The sequence below is a fragment of the Leiobunum rupestre genome, chromosome 9 (genome assembly GCF_980474605.1).
Source record: "Leiobunum rupestre chromosome 9, qqLeiRupe1.1.hap1, whole genome shotgun sequence".
NCBI lineage: Eukaryota > Metazoa > Arthropoda > Arachnida > Opiliones > Sclerosomatidae > Leiobunum > Leiobunum rupestre.
In genome coordinates this window covers 25,168,816-25,189,512 of record NC_143392.1, presented here as the reverse complement: position 1 = coordinate 25,189,512, position 20,697 = coordinate 25,168,816, and the positions used below count along the sequence as shown (strand labels likewise).

The 20,697-nt window shown below is 37.9% G+C and overlaps 1 protein-coding gene across 1 annotated transcript; it reads left to right on the top strand.

The window, feature by feature from the left end:
- Window positions 1-874: 874 nt before the first annotated feature.
- LOC149926956 (uncharacterized) lies at window positions 875-19,378 on the top strand. Its single transcript, XM_090158623.1, has 4 exons — window positions 875-1,249; window positions 1,368-1,519; window positions 12,823-12,887; window positions 18,368-19,378. Exons 1-4 carry the CDS (start codon window positions 1,201-1,203, stop codon window positions 18,558-18,560), a joined length of 459 nt encoding a protein of 152 aa, XP_090014749.1. The 5' UTR covers window positions 875-1,200; the 3' UTR covers window positions 18,561-19,378.
- Window positions 19,379-20,697: the final 1,319 nt, after the last annotated feature.

Sequence of the window (20,697 nt, the reverse complement as noted above, 5' to 3'; positions counted from 1 at the left end):
TGTAATTATCCTGAAATGTAAATGTAATTATCCTGAAATGTAAATGTAATTATACTGAAATGTAAATGTAATTATCTTGAAATGTAAATGTAATTATCCTGAACTGTAAATGTAATTATCCTGAAATTTAAATGTAATTATCTTGAAATGTAAATGTAATTATCCTGAAATTTAAATGTAATTATCCTGAAATTTAAATGTAATTATCCTGAAATTTAAATGTAATTATCCTGAAATTTAATTATTTATATTAAATTTAAATGTCATACTTTAAAATTTTATTGTTTCTCTTAATTGTTTTTAATTTTATTTTATTTTTGCACAAGATTTGTATATTTGTATTTCCTGTACAATAACCTCCTTTTATTATTATCTTATAGAATATACGAACTTTCAGTAAAAATGTACCATGCGGAAAATAGGAAACTGTTACACTTTGGTATAAATAGCTATGGAATTATTCAAAAAACAGAAACCGCCTTTATAAAAATCAAAATTACCACCATAAGTCTACAATTACCGCCTCAACTTTAGTTTTTTAAGTTTGCGAACTTTAAAACATGTTTTAAACCGATAATTATCGATTTAAAAAAAAAGTATAATATAGGACAATCATGGACACCATGGGACAATAATCTAAACCACGACCAATATTTGAATTTCGTTAAAACATGTTAAAAATCAATTTAAAATACGATTATTGCAAAACGATTTTTAACGCTTTAGTAAATAAACCTAGAAAATACCTTATAAAAAGAAAATAAAAAATATATATAAATTTACATAAAATATATAAATTAATCTCTACGATATTCGCCGTCAGATGGCGGCAGTTGAGTAAAACTAAGATCTAAAAATAGCATAGAAATCGAAGAGTGTAGGTCGGAACGCGGGGCACGGGTGGGCCCCGCATTGTAATTTCTGTATAATTTTAAACCCCGAACCACAGATCGGCGGAAGCGAGCGAGAGAGAATGCGTCAGAAGAGAACGTCAACGTCATTCAATAAGTAAACCGCTCCGAAAACGAACTGCGGGGTTGCTATCAAATATTGTTTTCCACCGAGAGATGAAGAAACGTTCGAAGGTAGCGTGCACTCCGGGAGCGCGTTAACCGTCGCTAATCTTTGCCCGTAATACGCGCTGAAAGCTTTAATCTTCGCAACGTGAATATACTCGGGCAGGCCTTTATATGTTAGAGGATGAAGTTTAGCGTTAATCATTTCTTCCTATTCTTTGCAACGGATATTGGTACGAAACCTTTCAATATAATAATCGTTTGAAAAACAACCGCTCGTTTCTTGCTCGATTATTAAATAATAACAGACGAATTAAACCATGCGCCTCTACTTTGTTTTTTTGTCCCTAGTGATGAACCGGGTGAGCGGTCTACAAGTGCACGCGCCAAACTTAACTTGCTTCTCTTGCAATTCTCAAAGCGACACCGATTGTCAGACTCTTCCCTCAAATAATTCCAACATTTACACCAAAACGTGTAAGGCGGACGAAATGTTTTGCATGGTAAGTGAAGTTGCCTACATTCACCACCACGAAAAAATTAAATCCCTCCCTTACTGTAAAACCATAAGTGTATAATATTCTTACATAAGTGTGGCAGTTCACACGCAAAAGTTTTACTGACAAGGAGAGTACCCAAGTGTGGCAGTTCACTGACAAGGAGAGTACCCGACGGGTTTATTGCCGATTTTGTTCAAAGTCGGGCGTAATGTAGACCTATATGAGGTATGAAATTTCCCAAAAGGAGACGTTGCACTACCCATTCGATATACCATGGCAACCGAAAATGTTTTTGACCACTTAAAACAAATAAAAATCTCCATTTAAAAAAGCATGGGATTTTCTCGGTTTTCTACGAAATTTCAATTTTTTTTTAAATTCACGAAATGTATAATTTGGACCACATTTAGGTAAATTTTATCAAGTTTAGAACATTTACGGGGTAAAATTGTAACAATTTTTGGGTAAAATAAGGAAATTGAGATTATTTTGTTTTAAGTGGTCAAAAACATTTTCGGTTGCCATGGCAAATCGAATGGGTAGTGCAACGTCTCCTTTCGGGAAATTTCATATCACATATAGGTCTACATTACGCCTTACTTTGAACAAAATCGGCAATAAAGCTATTCGCAAGACAGACTACATTACGGGCTTCGTCGCAGTTTTGCGTCCGCTTGCTAACGCGTCACGAGTAGCCAGGGGCGGATCCATAGGGGGGGGGGCGATGGGGGCGATCGCCCCCCCTTAGAATACTTGAAAAAACATAAAAAACATTGAAGTTATTGAAATATATTTATAGAGACTAGAGTATACTAGACTTTCTAGTTGTAGAAAGTACTTCGTTTAAGCAAACGAAAATGAGAGCTCCACGTTACATTTTCACGCTCCATCTACCTGCCAACTAAATTTGTGAAGAAATAGCAGACGACTTTTGAATGCCCATGATCGCCCCTCCTTACTTGATGGCCTGGATCCGCTCCTGCGAGTAGCCTTTGACAGTGCCTCACTAGGGGGAGATTTTCTTCTTGTGATGACGTCACACCGTTACTAGCTCTCAGTAAAATATTCCCCAAAGTGACAAACTTATGGAAGAATATTATAGACTTATGGTAAAACGCGTCGAAACTATATTTAATAATTATGTTTCTTAAGTACGACCATAATTCTATAATTATATTCCATACGTTTGACCATAAATTCGTTATTATCTATATAATAAAAAGCTGTTGATTGGGTGGTAGGTAGGTAGGTAGGTAGGTAGGTTCGTCAACCGATTTTCGAGATTTATTTCTCTATTTTCTGACGCTTTTCGCGCGCGCGTTACGGGCGCGAGCGTCGCGTGGCATTTTTTTACGTACGCTACGATTTGCGTTTTCGCAATTCGCATCGAGTCGGCTTCGATTTCCAATTCTGATTTTAGTTTTTTTATTACAAAGTTTCTAAAGTGACGCAAATGTCAGTTTCTAAAAATGCTCAAAATCTGTCGCCCCTGAGAGTTGGGCCGTGTTTGTCCCAACACGCAATACACCCGAAAATTTTCTCTCTTGCAGCCGCGAATTTCGGAGGGGGGGGGGGATCGTGCGGGGGTAGTATCAGAAGGCCTGTGTGTTTCTGTGCAGCTTTCGGGTTCGTTCCGATTTGAAAGTCCCGTGCAGCGTTGCCAGGCGTACCATAATTATGGTACACTTCAATAATTTTACTTCGAAATCTTGGTCGTACCATAATTTTAGCCGTGTACCATATGGTACGCTTTTATGCAATAATTTCCTTAAGATGTACCATATTTTCAATAATTTTTACATAAATCGAATATTATGATTTTTATTAATGTTCAGCCCCATACAAACAAAATTGTCTGGAGCTGTAACTCACAACTAAAGTTACTAAAATCAGTTTGCGGCAGTTTGACAGTTCTGTTCTACTCAGCTCCAGGACGATAGCGCCATCTCTTATTTTTCCCCGAAACACAAAACTACCGACTTCCGCCTCAATATCTCTAAATTAGGTGGTTTTGACTCATGTTTCATGAAGAAAATAATATTAAAATTTTAAATAACTACAAGTTCTTTGAATAAGAGGAAATGCAATAATTTTACCAAGAATTCAATAATTCTCGATCAGGGGTGCAATAATTTTAAGTTTTTGACCTGGCAACGCTGGTCCCGTGGCTCTCTCGGCGTACGTTAGTCCCGTGGTCTTGATGCATCAGCCATTGGATACAGGGGGTTTAAAAGGGTACAGGGAGGTTTGGAACGACTGCGAGTTTGTGTTATTTTTGCGGGAAAAAGGCTACCACGGAAATTCTCGCGTTGGACAGGGGGGGGGGGGATACTACGGAAATTATCACATGTGAAAAGCGGAGAGGGGGTACCACGGTAATTATCACATGGGAAAAATGGGGATGGGGTACCCCTGTAATATTCACATGGGAAAAAAGGGGAGGAAGGGCCTTACAGCGGTGGTTCGACTATGGGGTAAAGGGAGCCACGGAAATTCTCGCGTTGGAAAGGGGGAGGGGAGTACTACGGAAATTCTCGCATGGAGAAAAGGGGGAGAGGGTACCCCGGTAATTATCTCATGGGGAAAATGGGGAGGAAGGGCCTTACTGCGGTGGTTTTACTATGGGTAAAAGAGCACCTTGGTAATTATCACATGGGAAAAAGGGGGAGGAGTACCCCGGTAATTATCTCATGGGGAAAATGGGGAGGAAGGGCCTTACTGCGGTGGTTTTACTATGGGTAAAAGAGCACCTTGGTAATTATCACATGGGAAAAAGGGGGAGGAGTACCCCGGTAATTATCTCATGGGGAAAATGGGGAGGAAGGGCCTTACTGCGGTGGTTTTACTATGGGTAAAAGAGCACCTTGGTAATTATAACATGGGAAAAAAGGGGAGGAACGGTAATTACCACAAGGAAAAAATGGGGAGGGGGTACCCCGGTAATTATCACATGGGAAAAAGGGGGGTAAGGACCTTACTGCGGTGGATCGACTATGGGGAAAAGGGTGCCAAGGAAATTATCCCATGGAAAAAAGGGGTTGGGGGGGGGGGCGTCCTGGAGTGGAGCGCCTCGAAACACACAACTAGCTGAGGGCCCGCCTGTAAGGCGGGCTTCTCGGCTAGTTTTACATAAGTTCAACCTTAGACCTAGTAGCGAAGGTGAGTCAGTTTTTATTGGCTATTTGAGTCACGTGCACAGCCCTACAATCTGTCAGCACGTGGCCTGCAACAGCATGGCTCCAAAAAACGAAATTTCTGGTATGTTTTTTAATATTTGTGTCCCTAAAATATTAAAAAAATATAAAATAATTTAAAAATATGTAACTCTTAGCTGATTATTTTTTTCAAGTTCTTTTATCTCTCATGGATGGCGCCTATTGACTATCTATCACCTAACCCCCCTCTAACCGCAGCCGCAACAAAGCCCCGCCGAAAAATAAAGCGTTGGGTATGCTATGCGGGGCGTATGAACGTTCTAGAAGTCGGAGCGGGCAAAGAGAAACCAAAAGGGGTCTGGAGAATGGTTTTGAATTTTTAATGGAGTGTAGCTTCTCCGAATGCATATGTACTTTTTACCACTATGCAAATTGGCGGGAAAAGACTGAAATTTAAACACAGTTGAGGTTCTATAAGCGTTATATGCTTTTAAAATGAGAATTTGAGCCTTTTGAAGATTTCAACTGACCAAAAAGTTGGAGGGGCAATAACATTAGTTGCCCCTTCCAGCAAAATTCTAGGGAGGGGCATTGCCCCCCTGCCCCCTCCCCTCCCGGTTCCTACGCCCCTGATGCTATGAGCGAGACGTCCCTGTGTTTCTTGGTTCAACCGTAAGTTCATAATTATTTTACATAACTACGAACATTAGTCTATATTTTTCAGAAGAACGTCTCTATAACATTTTTCATAAGTTCGACCATTAATCCTTAATTATGTTTCGTGGGCTCATAATTATGTTTCGTGGGCTCATAATTATGTTTCGTGGGCTCATAATTATGTTTCGTGGCGTCATAATTATGTTTCGTGGGTCCATAATTATATTTCGTGGGTCTATAATTATGTTTCGTGGGTCCATAATTATATTTCGTGGGTCTATAACTATGTTTCGTGGATCCATAATTATATTCCATAAGCACGACCATAAGTTTATTATTATGTTTCACATGCACGACCATAAATTTATAATTATGTTTCACATGCACGACCATAAGTTATAATTATGTTTCACATGCACGGCCATAAGTTTATAATTATGTTTCACATGCACGGCCATAAGTTTATAATTATGTTTCACATGCACGACCATAAATTTATAAATATAACCCTAAGTTACTTAGGCTAAGTATATCAGTTAGTCGAAATAATTACTGCTAGCTATGTGTGTTATGACGTCGTACCCGAAAAAGAGCATCTATCGAGAAAAAGATAGGCAACTGGAAAACAAATTACCAACTATGGGCAGAGTACGACTACCTGCACGCGATCGTTATGGTGACGAGCACGTATAGATAAACTTGGGGCCAAAGCGCTATAAAATCTATAGGCTTCGAGTGTATGAAATATAGCGCCATCTGCTTTAATATCCGTCTACTAAATATGTGAAGGAATAGCAGACGATATTTGAATTTCAATGTTTTTCATTTGATTGATTTCATTTTAAAACTCGATTGGTAGGCGGCGATACTTGTGACCAAAATTTAAACTACGCTTCGTCTAGTTTTGGCGTTTTTTCACTCTCGCGTCTCACGTAGCCGTTGACAGCGCGTCGCTATTTCCTTACTCTGGGATGACGTTACAAGTCTTATGGTACCATAATGGACAGGTTAAGCCCGCGCTAGATAACGCCTAAGTGGAACGTGTTGGGTAAATGGTCCAAATTAGGTGATCCCACCCTGTCCTGGAGACTAGCGTGTACAGCCACAAACGAGGCGCCATCTCTAGATTAATTGCTGAACTATTAATTAGCAACGCTCCCAGGATTCTAGAAACTATCGTCTTCTGAATTGTGGTTCAGCAAATAATCTACAGATGGTGATAGTGTTGTTACAAAAGGCCGTCTACTAATAGCCAGAATTTACATTGCGTTGAAAATCTAATAAATTTGGATCGACCTAGGGGTAAATTGGGATCGACTTAGGGGTAAATTGGGATCGACCTAGGGGTAAATTGGGATCCACCTAGGGGTAAATTGGGATCCACCTAGGGGTAAATTAGGATCAACATAGGGTATATTTTAATCAAACTAGGGTTAAATTTGAATGAAAATAGAACCCGTGCTAATACTATATTAATACCAGACGTTTATGATATATATTTTACGAGGAAAGTTACCATCTAGGCCACAAAAATGAAACATGTACCTTCGCAGGCTAGACGGATATTTCGTTCGGCTCGAATAACATTAGCACTATAGGGATATGGTTACTTATCTCCGAAGATCAATATTATACGCTTCTGGTAATAATAATACTTTGAATGGTGACGTAAGATGAAATATATTTCCATTTTTTATTAATTTCATTTTATAGAAACATCTATTAGTTAAAGTTTATAAAAATGTTTGGTTATTCTAGAAATTTATCTCACTTGTCAGTAAATATTTAACACTTATTTTAAACAATTATAAAACTTTTGGTAGAGCTTAATATTTTCAATTAGCGGAGAATTTAATTAAACATCGTCCGCTTTCAAATATTGATGGTCGGACCCAGTTAGGCTCATAATATAGATTTTGTCGTAGGCATTGCTTTAAAATGAACGTTATTAATATTAGCATAAGTAACATAATAACAATAAGTATGTCAATAGTTCTTTCTATAAAGTAACTGGTCCTTTTGGTTTTAATGTGTCGTTTACGTCACTGTAATAAAGCTGTGTCTTGTGATGTCAAGGCCGTTTTAACCTTTCCGTAGGCCTTAAAGGCCGATTACATAAATCTTCGGTTTACCCTGTCTTTCACTGGAAGTCGGCTGACTGCAATACACGTGTGCGATGCAGTCAGCCGACTTCCAGTGAAAGACAGAGTAAACCGAAGATTTATGAAGTCGGCCTTTAAGCAAAAATATCTCATTTACCGACTTTTCGGATCTTTGTAGGCCCTAATGTCTCGTAAACTTTTCGTAGGCCCCATAGGCACTTTGCCTAGTCTGCCTGGTGGATAAGGCGGCCCTGTGTGACGTAACAGCATCATGCTTTATATCTTGGTTTTTTTAATTTTTTTTTATACAAACATCATTTATGAACTGATTTACAGAGAGAGCTATTGCGCAATCTAGGTGTTTAGTTCTCAGCACAGAGCTCCCTAGTATGTAAATATTATAAAGGCGAAATATACTACTACCATAAGCCTATCATAAGGTCCCCATAAGCAAAGGTCTAGGCCAAATTTTTGACGATCACATACCCGTTATTAAGAGGTAAGTATTCAAATTCTGCAGCTCCTAGTGGCCACATCCTCAACTAGGCATTTCCCCAAATGAACTTCGCGCGTTGCATGATGAATGCGCAGAAGCCTTGCGCGAACGTTTTTAAACTTAGAACCTCCCGGGATAAATCTCCGGCGCGAGCCCTTAGCTCCGTAGCCAAGGCTTATTCGCAATTTTATCGCTTTTAAACTTAAAATTAACACTTATCGTTGCAAAATGATTCACCAGAACCTAAAACTGGCTTTTAGAAATAAGAGAACTTGTTTCTGAAGGTATTTATTTTTCAAATTTGAGAATTAGACACGTTTTATGTGACATTTATCAACCCGAGCGTGTCTGCTCTACCAAGTAAGATAATACTTTAGATGTAGACATTTTGAAAACGAAGATGGCGCTACTACCCTATCGTCGTACGTTAATTTTCTTATCTCCAGGACAACACCGTTAACATGGGCCCCTATTATGGTAGATCTTTGCTTATGGGGACCTTATGATAGGCTTATGCTACTACCATATGTAACATAATTACTTATAAGTATGCCACTAGCTCTATTTCTTCACTAACGGTTTGTTTCACAGATATTGCGTCATCCGCACCCTACGTAATATTTGACGTCATATTTGACGTCATTGAATCTCAAATGCCGATAATGCCGTCGCCCAATTAGCTCTACGTCTGATAAACCGACGGCCATTATTTTAGTAAACAAACCGGTTTGAACAACCAAGGCTTAGGAGCTAAAATGAACTACAATTGCTGTTAATGCAATTAATATGCTAATTAATGAAGTTCTCGGAGACTCACGTTCTAAAATAAATTTGCATTGTCAAATAAAAGAAGAAGGTTTATTGGAAAAAATAGTTGAAATTCAGGTTGAGCTTTTCTGGCGCATCTACAAGGTTGGAGTCTTTGCAGATTCTTTTGAGCCTAGGCCTATTTCTTCTAGGCTTGATATGGGTTTTAATAACGCTGGTGGAATATCCCACTTCGACGACTTGTTCCATTTTCGGAAAGCGATCACTTATTGGTCATTTTCCCCAACCTTTTATTTTTCTAAATTACTCATTATTTAACTTCATCCGCACAAACCAAGCGAGTTTATATATTTCAATAAAGCTACATTGGGCTGACTAAAATTCCGACGCAAAAAATTCCTTCTCAATTTAGAGGTTTTCCATTGGCTTAATTTAATATGTTAGTAGCCAATAGTGTGACTCCCAAAATTATTAGGATGAATAAAAAGGTTAAAATCTAACGTAGTCCATTTTTTACTGGTTCGTGGTGAAACAAACCATTAGTGAGGATTTTTGAATATAATAAAGGTACTTATGAGTAATTATGTTACATATGCTACTACCAATAACGATATCACGCGATTCAGCTCAAGCGAATGTCAGTGTCGAAAAAAGGTTCGGTCAGGAAATTAGCATTAAAACAATTGGAATGGTCATACTTATTTTTGTTATATAACTTACAGTATTAGCAAATGTACTTATTATCCTAAGTAAGATAAGATACATTAGTATGACGCTGAACTATTTTGGGTATTGATAGTCTGTCGCGGAGTGATTGCGTAAACGGAAGTGCTAGGTTAGTGTGATGGTAATAAATAAGAGTGACACTTCCTTAAACAAAAGGTGAAGTTTTTATTAGTCAATTTTATGTTTCTATTGAATAATGTATCATTATTTTACCAAATTTAACGTTATTTTTACTATTGAAGGCGTTTCAATTTTCAATAAGCCTTGGCTGATATTTTAAAATAGGCTATCGGTGGCCCCTTCCATAGACAAGTAACAGTTCGCGTAAAGTTGTCAGTTCTTAATCACGTAATGATTTATGTCATACATTCGGATATTATGTTACTTATGATAATATAATGTACCTCTTGGACGTAAAAAAATGAAACTCGCACCTTCGCAGATTCTGTTGGGCGCGATTTTATCGCTAAACCGCATCACGGCTCAAAATGTGTATCCCTCCGCCTGACGACGAAAAATAGGGTAATAGTTCGATAACTTCATAGTCACAAATTCCCATTACAGGACTTTCACTAATTTATAAATAATATCTTAATAGCATAAGTAACATTAAATGCCTCTGTTTAACATTTTAATAGAAAATAGTGCAATGAGACTTTGTTTCACACGGAACATACAATAAATGGACATAAAAATGCAAAAGTTAGTATAATCCTTGCGCTATTGAAAAGGTTACGTCATATCCGGTGAACAAGGTTTCATTAAAAAAATGCTTTTATGGCATACTTATGAGCAAAAGTCTATAATATAATTATGGATTAATGGTCGAACTTATGCAAAATATTATAGACTAATGTTCGTAGTTATGTAAAATAATTATGAACTTATGGCTGAACTTATATAAAATAATTATGAACTTATGGCTGAACTTATATAAAATAATTATGAACTTATATAAAATAATAATGAATTTATGGTCAAACTTATGGAATATAATTATAGACTTATGGTCGTACATAAGGAACATAATTATAAACTATAGTTTTGACGCGTTTTACCATAAGTCTATAATATTATTCCATAAGTTTGTCACTTTGGGTAATATTTTACTGAAAGCTAGTAACGGTGTGACGTCATCACAAGAAGAATATCTCCCCCTAGCGAGGCACTGTCAAAGGCTACTTGTAACGCGTTAGCAAGCGGACGCTAAACAGCAACGAAGCCCGTAATGCAGTCTGTTTTGTGAAGAATAGGAAGTGTCACACTTATGTAACAATATTATACACTTATGTGATTATGTTACATATGGTAAAAGTTTTGAAAATTCACTCATCTCTATATTTAAATGGATACTTCTCTATCAAGATATATATTATCAATTTCTGGTGATAGCTTTACAGAAGTGGGTGTAACGAGAAATTGATCTAAAATGACTGCCACGGGTCAAAGGCTGAAATGGATGAGGGAGGAGCTTAGAAACGACGCCACCGCGTGACAGAGCCGCTAATTGTTCTAAGTCCTTCCGCGAGGCGAGAACTGCAAATATGAAAGGATTGAAATGCCGCGAGCAATCGCCATTGTGCCATTCGCGATCCAATTTGCGAGTCCGTCCGGCTCATAAATTCCATTATGAATAAATTAGATTCTTCGCGAATTTCCAAAGCTATTGCCCAAGGCCTGTATTATATTAATACTATCGAGCTCCTTCCCCAAATGGTTGAAAGTTTGGCAATGTTAGTAGTAAATAATTCCGTTAGAATATTTGATGGGTCTTCAGTATACATTACCTCCATTATTTCTAAATACGCTACAATAGAATACTGCTACTACATATTTTAGACCATAGAAACCATTTTGGTATAGGGGTCGAGCCGATACGGGTGACGTCGCAATGGGTAACATTATCTTTGATTCCAATAACAAAAATAAAGCTGATCTTCTTCAGCAAATAAATTAGCACTCGAGTAAACACTTAAAACAAATTGAATAATTAGAAATCGCTCAAATTAAAACTGGAAATCACAGTTAAATTGTTAGCAGCAATCACTGGAAATCACAGAAAATTGTTAGCAAAATAGCAATCACTGGAAATCACGGTACAATTGTTGGCAATCGCTGGAAATCACAGTACAATTGTTGGTAATCGCTGGAAATAACAGTAAAATTGTTGGCAATCGCTGGAAATCACAGTAAAATTGTTGGCAATCGCTGGAAATCACAGTACAATTGTTGGCAATCGCTGGAAATCACAGTAAAATTGTTGGCAATCGCTGGAAATAACAGTAAAATTGTTGGTAATCGCTGGAAATAACAGTAAAATTGTTGGCAATAGTTGGGAATCACAGTACAATTGTTGGCAATAGTTGGGAATGACAGTAAAATTGTTGGCAATCGCTGGAAATCACAGTACAGTTGTTGGCAATCGCTGGAAATCACAGTACAGTTGTTGGCAATCGCTGGAAATCACAGTAAAATTGTTGGCAATCGCTGGAAATCACAGTACAATTTTTGGAAATCGCTGGAAATCACAGTAAAATTGTTGGCAATCGCTGGAAATAACAGTAAAATTGTTGGCAATCGCTGGAAATAACAGTAAAATTGTTGGCAATAGTTGGGAATCACAGTACAATTGTTGGCAATAGTTGGGAATGACAGTAAAATTGTTGGCAATCGCTGGAAATCACAGTACAGTTGTTGGCAATCGCTGGAAATAACAGTACAGTTGTTGGCAATCGCTGGAAATAACAGTAAAATTGTTGGCAATCGCTGGAAATAACAGTAAAATTGTTGGCAATCGCTGGAAATAACAGTAAAATTGTTGGCAATAGTTGGGAATCACAGTACAATTGTTGGCAATAGTTGGGAATGACAGTAAAATTGTTGGCAATCGCTGGAAATCACAGTACAGTTGTTGGCAATCGCTGGAAATCACAGTACAGTTGTTGGCAATCATTGGAAATCACAGTAATATTGTTGTAAATAAAAAAAACTAAAAAAAAAACAATTATTAGCCAATACATTTTTTCGAGATACCTCAATACACAACGTAGCAAATTTTGAGCAGTGATTCGAACTTGCAGAAGTACATGATTCAATTTGTACAACTAAATCGAATTATCTCGTACGATATTATATTGTATGCGATAAAGAAGAGTTTTACTCAGACTACGCTGAAGGTGTTGCCACACAACACTAGGAGGTTTCCCCGCTTCTATTTATAACGGCGCTTGAGTCTTGACGCATGCGTCGATCGCCGTTAATAAATAGAAGCGGGGAAACTTCCTAGTCGTGTATAGCGCCATCTTCAGCATATCCGGAGCACAAATCTTCCCCATTCTGGTTGTTGTAAACCTTTTTTTTTGGTCCGTTTAAAAACTCAATTGAAAAAGTTCTTTTATTCAGGTAACGAGGGTTCAGTATACTTTGGAAAGCGAGGACATGCTTCGAAAATTCTTTTCCATCGAGAGGTAAGCTTTCTTGTGCGCAATAAGTAATTTTTGACTTTATAAACTTACGTCTGTGATTTTGAAGTAATGTCGTGCAACGTAGTAAAAGTCAATTTAGACAAAAGCAGGTCTTCTGCGTAAGCCTTGGTGGTACTTTTTTGGGTCCTCCCATTTGCGAACCAAAAGTGTATTTTTCTCGACGGACTTTGTTTGCGGACACGTGCCATTTGCGGACCTATGTTATTGGTAAAGTAAACAAGTCGGCCCAGCCGTAATGTTAGTTCCACATCAGCCATATGTATGGGCCCTCAAGGGCCCCAATGGGCATCAATATTGAGATGAACTTTTGTCCCTCATGAATCGACATATCGTTTCCATATGTGGTCTTAGCGCTTTCCAAGAATTCAATTTCCCAAATTTAAGGGCCCCAATGTGAGGGGTCGGACACTTGCCATTATTTTGTACGGGATTTCGGGATTTCGTAGAGATTTTGGCGATTTTATCATTATTTTTGAAGTGACTTTGGGATTTCAATGTTAATTTACCATAGAGAGAGTTAAAAGATTTTGCGATTTTAGACAAAGTGTACGGGATTTTGGTAAATGTCCGACCCCTCGCCCCAATGGGTATCGCGATCGAGATTAATCATCCATTAATCATTTATATTTGTGGCCTTAGTCGTCGCTGAAAAATCAAGGGCCCAGAGTTACGGGCCCACGAAGGCCCAAACGGATATCACGCCTCTGAGAGTGTTTCATACTCCATTAATATTTGCGGCCTCAGTGGTTGCTGAGATATCAGAGACCTAAATGTATGGACTCCTGAGGGCCGCAATGGGTATTGTGGTCCAGAGAAAATTTGACGAATCGTCGAAGGTAACGAAAAGATAACACGAACCGTTTTTAAATTTAAATGATCGTTACCCAAACTGAATTGTTTTGCATACCTGGTCTTAGAAATAAGGTAGCGAAACGCGAACGCGTTTATTGCCATGATGTTTATTCAAAACCGAATTTTATGTGATACCTGGTTTTGGAAATAAGGTAGCGAAACGCGAACGCGTTTATTGGAATCTAGGAGCAACAAACACAACACCCCACACAAGGAGAACGCAACCCGTCAAAAGTCGTGGATTTTCTTGTGTACATTTTTCATTGACTAGACGCTTTAGCGACTGCTGCCGTCGGAAGGGGAAAATTCGGAAATTGTCTTCGCCCCCGCCCGTAAAACGTTCAGCGTAAAGGCTCGTGACGCTCGTCCAATGAAATTCGTACACAACCCTTCGTTAGCGTGTTTAAAGGCTAGCTGCGTTCTCCTTGTGTTTGTTGCTCCTAGTTGGCATTATGTTTATTCAAAACCGAATTTTATGAGATACCTGGTTTTGGAAATAAGGTAGCGAAACGCGAACGCGTTTATTGGCATTATGTTTATTCAAAACCGAATTTTATGAGATACCTGGTTTTGGAAATAAGGTAGCGAAACGCGAACGCGTTAATAGGCATTATTTTTATTCAAAATCGAATTGTTGGAGATACCTGGTTTTGGAAATAAGGTATCGAAACGCGAACGCGTGAATTTGCATTATTTTTATTCAAAACCGAATTTTTTGACATTCCTGGTTTTGGAAATAAAGTAGCGGATAAAAAGTATGGATGACGTCGTGTCACGTGAGACTGAAATCACTGAATACCACAGCAATGAACTCGCGAGTCATCGTCAGCGCACCCGAACCCGGAAGAAGGTACAGTCATTCATATAATACTTAATTTTGGTAGTTTTCATATCTAAGGTGAGCCCGAGCTCAACTCACGATTACGATTGAGCCCGAGCCCGAGACTTATTTGAATACTGTTTTCGTATCTGAGGATGAGCTCGATCTCCTTCGAATTCGCGATATTGCTTAGCCCACGTTCGAAATTTACTTTGGAAAAAAGAAAGCGCTAGATGCTAGCGCGGCCTAGCGCAGTCTGGATTCCTGGCTCAGGGCTGCCTGACCGCCTCCGACTGTCTTCCAGGTGTGCCATTGATGCCGGAATGGATGTCGAAAACACTAATTGGGCTATTTTATAAATAAAGTTTGCGACGAAACATTGAGCTCGAGCTTGAGCCTTTAGTAGTTTTAAAACATAGTGTGACCGAGCTCGAGGCCACCATTTTATTTGTAAGTAACTATAGTGAGCCTGAGCCCCGAGACTGCCCCTATATTTATAACTACAGTGATTCCGAGCACGAGATGGTTGGTAGGTTTTAAATCTACTGAGCTCGAGACCTCACATCGGCAGGGAAATTTAGATTGCAAGCTCGAGCCCAAGACCCGCCCAATAATTGGTGAGCCCAAGGTGAGCCCGAGACCAACCGTAAGCTCATATACGAATTCTGTGAGGTGAGCCCGTGCCCAGCTCTTGGCGTTAGCCTATGGATATGAAGCCCTGATAAAAAGTTATGAAAGGTGTAGCAAAAATATGACCTCTAACTACTACTACTACTACTACATTTTAGTCCTAGCAATACTGCCACCTCTATATATATATATATATACAGTATATAGTCTATATACATAGTGTGACCGAGCTCGAGGCCACCATTTTATTTGTAAGTAACTATAGTGAGCCTGAGCCCCGAGACTGCCCCTATATTTATAACTACAGTGATTCCGAGCACGAGACGGTTGGTAGGTTTTAAATCTACTGAGCTCGAGACCTCACATCGGCAGGGAAATTTAGATTGCAAGCTCGAGCCCAAGACCCGCCCAATAATTGGTGAGCCCAAGGTGAGCCCGAGACCAACCGTAAGCTCATATACGAATTCTGTGAGGTGAGCCCGTGCCCAGCTCTTGGCGTTAGCCTATGGATATGAAGCCCTGATAAAAAGTTATGAAAGGTGTAGCAAAAATATGACCTCTAACTACTACTACTACTACTACATTTTAGTCCTAGCAATACTGCCACCTCTATATATATATATATATATACAGTATATAGTCTATATACATAGTGTGACCGAGCTCGAGGCCACCATTTTATTTGTAAGTAACTATAGTGAGCCTGAGCCCCGAGACTGCCCCTATATTTATAACTACAGTGATTCCGAGCACGAGACGGTTGGTAGGTTTTAAATCTACTGAGCTCGAGACCTCACATCGGCAGGGAAATTTAGATTGCAAGCTCGAGCCCAAGACCCGCCCAATAATTGGTGAGCCCAAGGTGAGCCCGAGACCAACCGTAAGCTCATATACGAATTCTGTGAGGTGAGCCCGTGCCCAGCTCTTGGCGTTAGCCTATGGATATGAAGCCCTGATAAAAAGTTATGAAAGGTGTAGCAAAAATATGACCTCTAACTACTACTACTACTACTACATTTTAGTCCTAGCAATACTGCCACCTCTATATATATATATATATACAGTATATAGTCTATATACATAGATGTGGAACTAAAAAATTATATTTTTGGAAAAGCAGTTCCATTAGCAGACAAAAGGTTTATTTTAACGTACATTCGTATATTGATACTAAATGTATTATAGTTTTTGAACGTAAGGCAATGTTCTTAAAGGGGAACGGTCAAGTTTTAACCAGTTAGACAGCCCTATAGCCCATTAAAAACTAAAATTTATGGCGAAAACCGCATCAAAAAATATTGAGTGGTTAATTTTTAATAAAATAAAGAAATTTCGGGAAATCGAAAAGCGCGCGTCCGCCGCGAAACCTGGTGAGAAGTCGGTAAGACAGAAAAACAACGTAAAAGCGCGAAAAATTTGTTTTGTACGCGCGGCGCGTTCCAGTTAAAAGAGACTTAAGCCTAAATTGCGCGATTTTAAAAGTTAGGATAGTTCGCAAATCGTTCATACGGCGTTAGGGGCGCTGGCGGCAGCCCCTAAGATGGCGGCGAAAATTCAAACGCAAACACCTGGCGTTATTTTTCGTTTCAACTTTTTGGGCCAAAAGCTATTTTTTCAAGACCAAAAAAGGTACGTGTTAGTATATTGAACGTCTTGTTAATCTTTTGATACGGAAATAAGGCCATATTTGGAAAAGCTTGGCCGTTCCCCTTTAAATTGGTATTAGGTTGGGTTAGGTTAGGTTAGACCATGTCCGCAAATGGCACCACTCAATTGTTTTACAATTAATTTATTTTATTTAAAAAAATATTTGTCGGCAAATGGGACGAAAATCCACGTGTCCGTAAATGGCACGTACACAAAAGGCACTAACTCACTCGGGTCTTCAACCGGAAGTAGATGTCAATGACGTCTATAACCATTAAAAATACCCGCGTCTTATATTGAATGTAGTTTAAACTACGCCCGTTTGTCGAACATCGTTAGACGTTAATTAATTATTAATTAATAATGGGTATATATTTTTTTTAAAAACATTAAACAACTTTTTTCCACTTTAAAAAAATTATAATTATTTTTTAATTTAAAATATAAATTTACTATTAATATTAATGTTTTATATTAGTCCGTAATCCAGCCCGTGCTAAAAGTCTGCAATTTTAATGCCAACTACAATCAGTACATTTTTGAAGTACTAATTATAGTTTTACAGCTCCGCGTGCAAAGTGCCTTTTACATGGAGGTGTAAACCTTGATTAACTTCATAACGAACTTCGTGAAAACCTCAAGATTATTAGCTCCAGATCAGACGTAAAGAAACACAAATGTACCACTATTATCCGGAGGCCTGCACCGGCCTTTTTAATAACGTAGGCCACGATTCACGACGCTATGTTGATCAGCTGTTTTGAAATGAGTGAAATGTTTATGAAAAGCCACCGATTAGATGGCGCCACTGAGTACTAGGGATTTAAGTTATTTCCAGCAATGCGCAAGCGGATTAAAGGTCACGCTGTTTTATCGCCCAATAGAAAAGAAGGGGAAAGGTCAACAAGTTTCACCCCTAGTATTTAGTGGCGCCATCTAATAGGTGGCTACTCTTAAACCATGGCCAACTTTGATCACGCACTGTTCGCGCTACAGTGGCAACCCATTCGTTGATGTTTCTATGTTAACCTATGAGCAAAATATATCTGTATGGTTTGAGCGCCCCTAGCGGAATATTAATTTTAGAATAGTTTTTGCATTGAAGTCAATATAAAAACGAGCGTGGCTCTGAACTCCTACAGGTTATAGGACAGTTTATAGGGGGGAAATTCTTGCTCACGGAACTTCGACGAATGCGTTGGCCGCTGTAGCGCGAGAGATCAAAGTTGGCCGTGCTTAAACATTTCCCCCATTTGTTATTTTGTAGTTATTTAAGATATTGGCCATCTTACACTCAGTGGCGTAGCTGAGAACTCAGAGGTCCCCCCACAAAAATCTCTATGGGGCCCCCCTTTTCATTTTTTTATGGTTAGTGCCCCCCCCCCGCGACGCGGACCCTGCGGACCATCAGCTACGCCACTGCTTGCACTGGCCTATCTAATAACGTAGGCAATGATTCACGACAAAATTCTAATCAGTTAATTTCTCTCTCTTTATTTGCGTTGACTCGAAGAAATTGCGCATCGAAATGCGACAGCGGCTGCATAATTTTGGGCGAGAGAAACAAGATACGCTTTTGTCGTCAGTGCTGTAGAGGCAGCATGTGCAACAGCGGAAACGGAGCTCCAAACGACGCCCTGGTTCCCGGACGCCAGGCACTCGCCTTTCTCGTATTCATTTACTTCTGCCAATACATCGGACGCTAAAGAAACCAACGCTATCCGAGAGCCAAAGTCAAGCGAGTCGAGATAGGCGATTTTTGAAATAAATTCGAAACAACAATCTTCAGAGTGTTTTTCATTTTTAATGTCACTTTAATCATCTTTTTAGTATATTTCAATTATTCAAAATTATTATTTGCGATTATTGTGGATATAAAACTAAAATATCGCTTTTATCAAAATGGGTTTCTTTTGACTCGCTTGATATTTGCTCTTAGATAGCGATAACCTGGCAAACAATTATTAACTACACGTAATGACGTACGACAATGAACAAATATTCAATGGACATCTTTTCCGAAATTGAACCCTATTAATCGACTTTCATTTATTATTAGAATTGATTTGTGTATATATTTTTCCAAATCCGCGTTGCAAAATTGAATTTTTCAAATTATATTAAAAAAATTTAACATTTCGAGATATTGCAATATATGGCGAACATTTATATTAAATGTGGTGAATACATATAGTTGGTTTTATTTGATTTTATCCGTATCAATACGTGTACAAAGAGCATTCGAGGAATCTCGACAAACATTATTTTGAATTATATATTTCTATAATGTATGGGAAAGTTTAACCCGCGTTAGCTATTTTTTGTATACGAAGGGAATTTTTTACTTAGTAGTCCCGTAAAGAATCCTGATACTCTACTCCGTACCGCGACTTTGTCCGGAATATGATTCCAGTTTTAAATCTATTTTATAAAGATTTATTTCATATTTATACGTGGAGGACGATCAACTTTACTTTGCAAATATAATACTGACAGTTTAATATATTACCAGAGTATTTCGATTTCTTGCAAAAATAAATTCTTTTGTCAAATTAAAAGTGTTATTTCTTGACTTAACATTATAAAATAAAATTTTAGACTTTTTATCATTAAAATTTATTTCAAATCATTCGTAAAAAAATTGAAGAAATTTTTCGTAAATGTTCACATTACCAAGAACCGATTTATGTATGTAAGAACTTCGAATCGGTACAGTTTTAATTTTCACGTAGCTCTATTTATTTTTGTAGGACTTAGATGCTGCCATCTATTGAGCGAAATCGAAAGTATTCATAAAGGCAACTTTCACAAATATTAAATTTTCCCAATTTTTATCTTTTTCTAAATATGCTTTTGGAAAATACTGTAACGAGAATGTTAAAAAAATACCAATGAAATATAATTAATATTCTATACAATAATATTACAAAATACCATGTAGTTATAAAACTAATTTATTTCGTATTCCGAGATGGTACTCTAGACCTGCAGTCCTAGGTTATTCCTCGCTTAAATTAGTTCTTGATCTATCGCTGTTATTTAACAAATTTTAAATGGATACGTTGTGGAAAACGAAATTTAACAAACCCCTATCCCGCTGAGCTCAAAATTGGACGAAACTCAATTAAAAGTTCAATAAACAAAAATGCGAAGCACATATTTAAAGGAATTCCTCCACTTAAAAATTCATTAAATTTACTCCTATCTGTTAATGACAAGTTAAAATATTTTTATAGGGCTTATTCTTTAGTTCGTAGAACGACAGACCATATGGTTAAAACCAGCGATGATAAACAAATAATATTTATCTCATTAATTTCGATTTAATTTTCTGCCATACGATAAAAATTATTGCGCACGGCCATAATTTCTATTTAATTTTCGGCCGTACGATAATAATTATCATACACGTTTATAATTTCGATGTAATTTTCGGCCGTACGATAATAATTATCATACACGTTTATAATTTCGATGTAATTTTCGGCCGTACGATAATAATTATCATACACGTCTATAATTTCGATGTAATTTTCGGCCATACGATAATAATTATCATACACGTTTATAATTTCGATGTAATTTTCGGCCGTACGATAATAATTATCATACACGTCTATCATTTCGATTTAATTTTAGGTCGTACGATAATATTTATCGTACCCGTCTATAATTTCGATGTAATTTTCGGCCGTACGATAATAATTATCATACACGTCTATAATTTCGGTGTAATTTTCGGCCGTACGATAATAATTATCGTACACGTCCATAATTTCGATTTAATGTTGGGCCGTACGATTATAATTATCGTACACGTCCATAATTTCGATTTAATTTTCC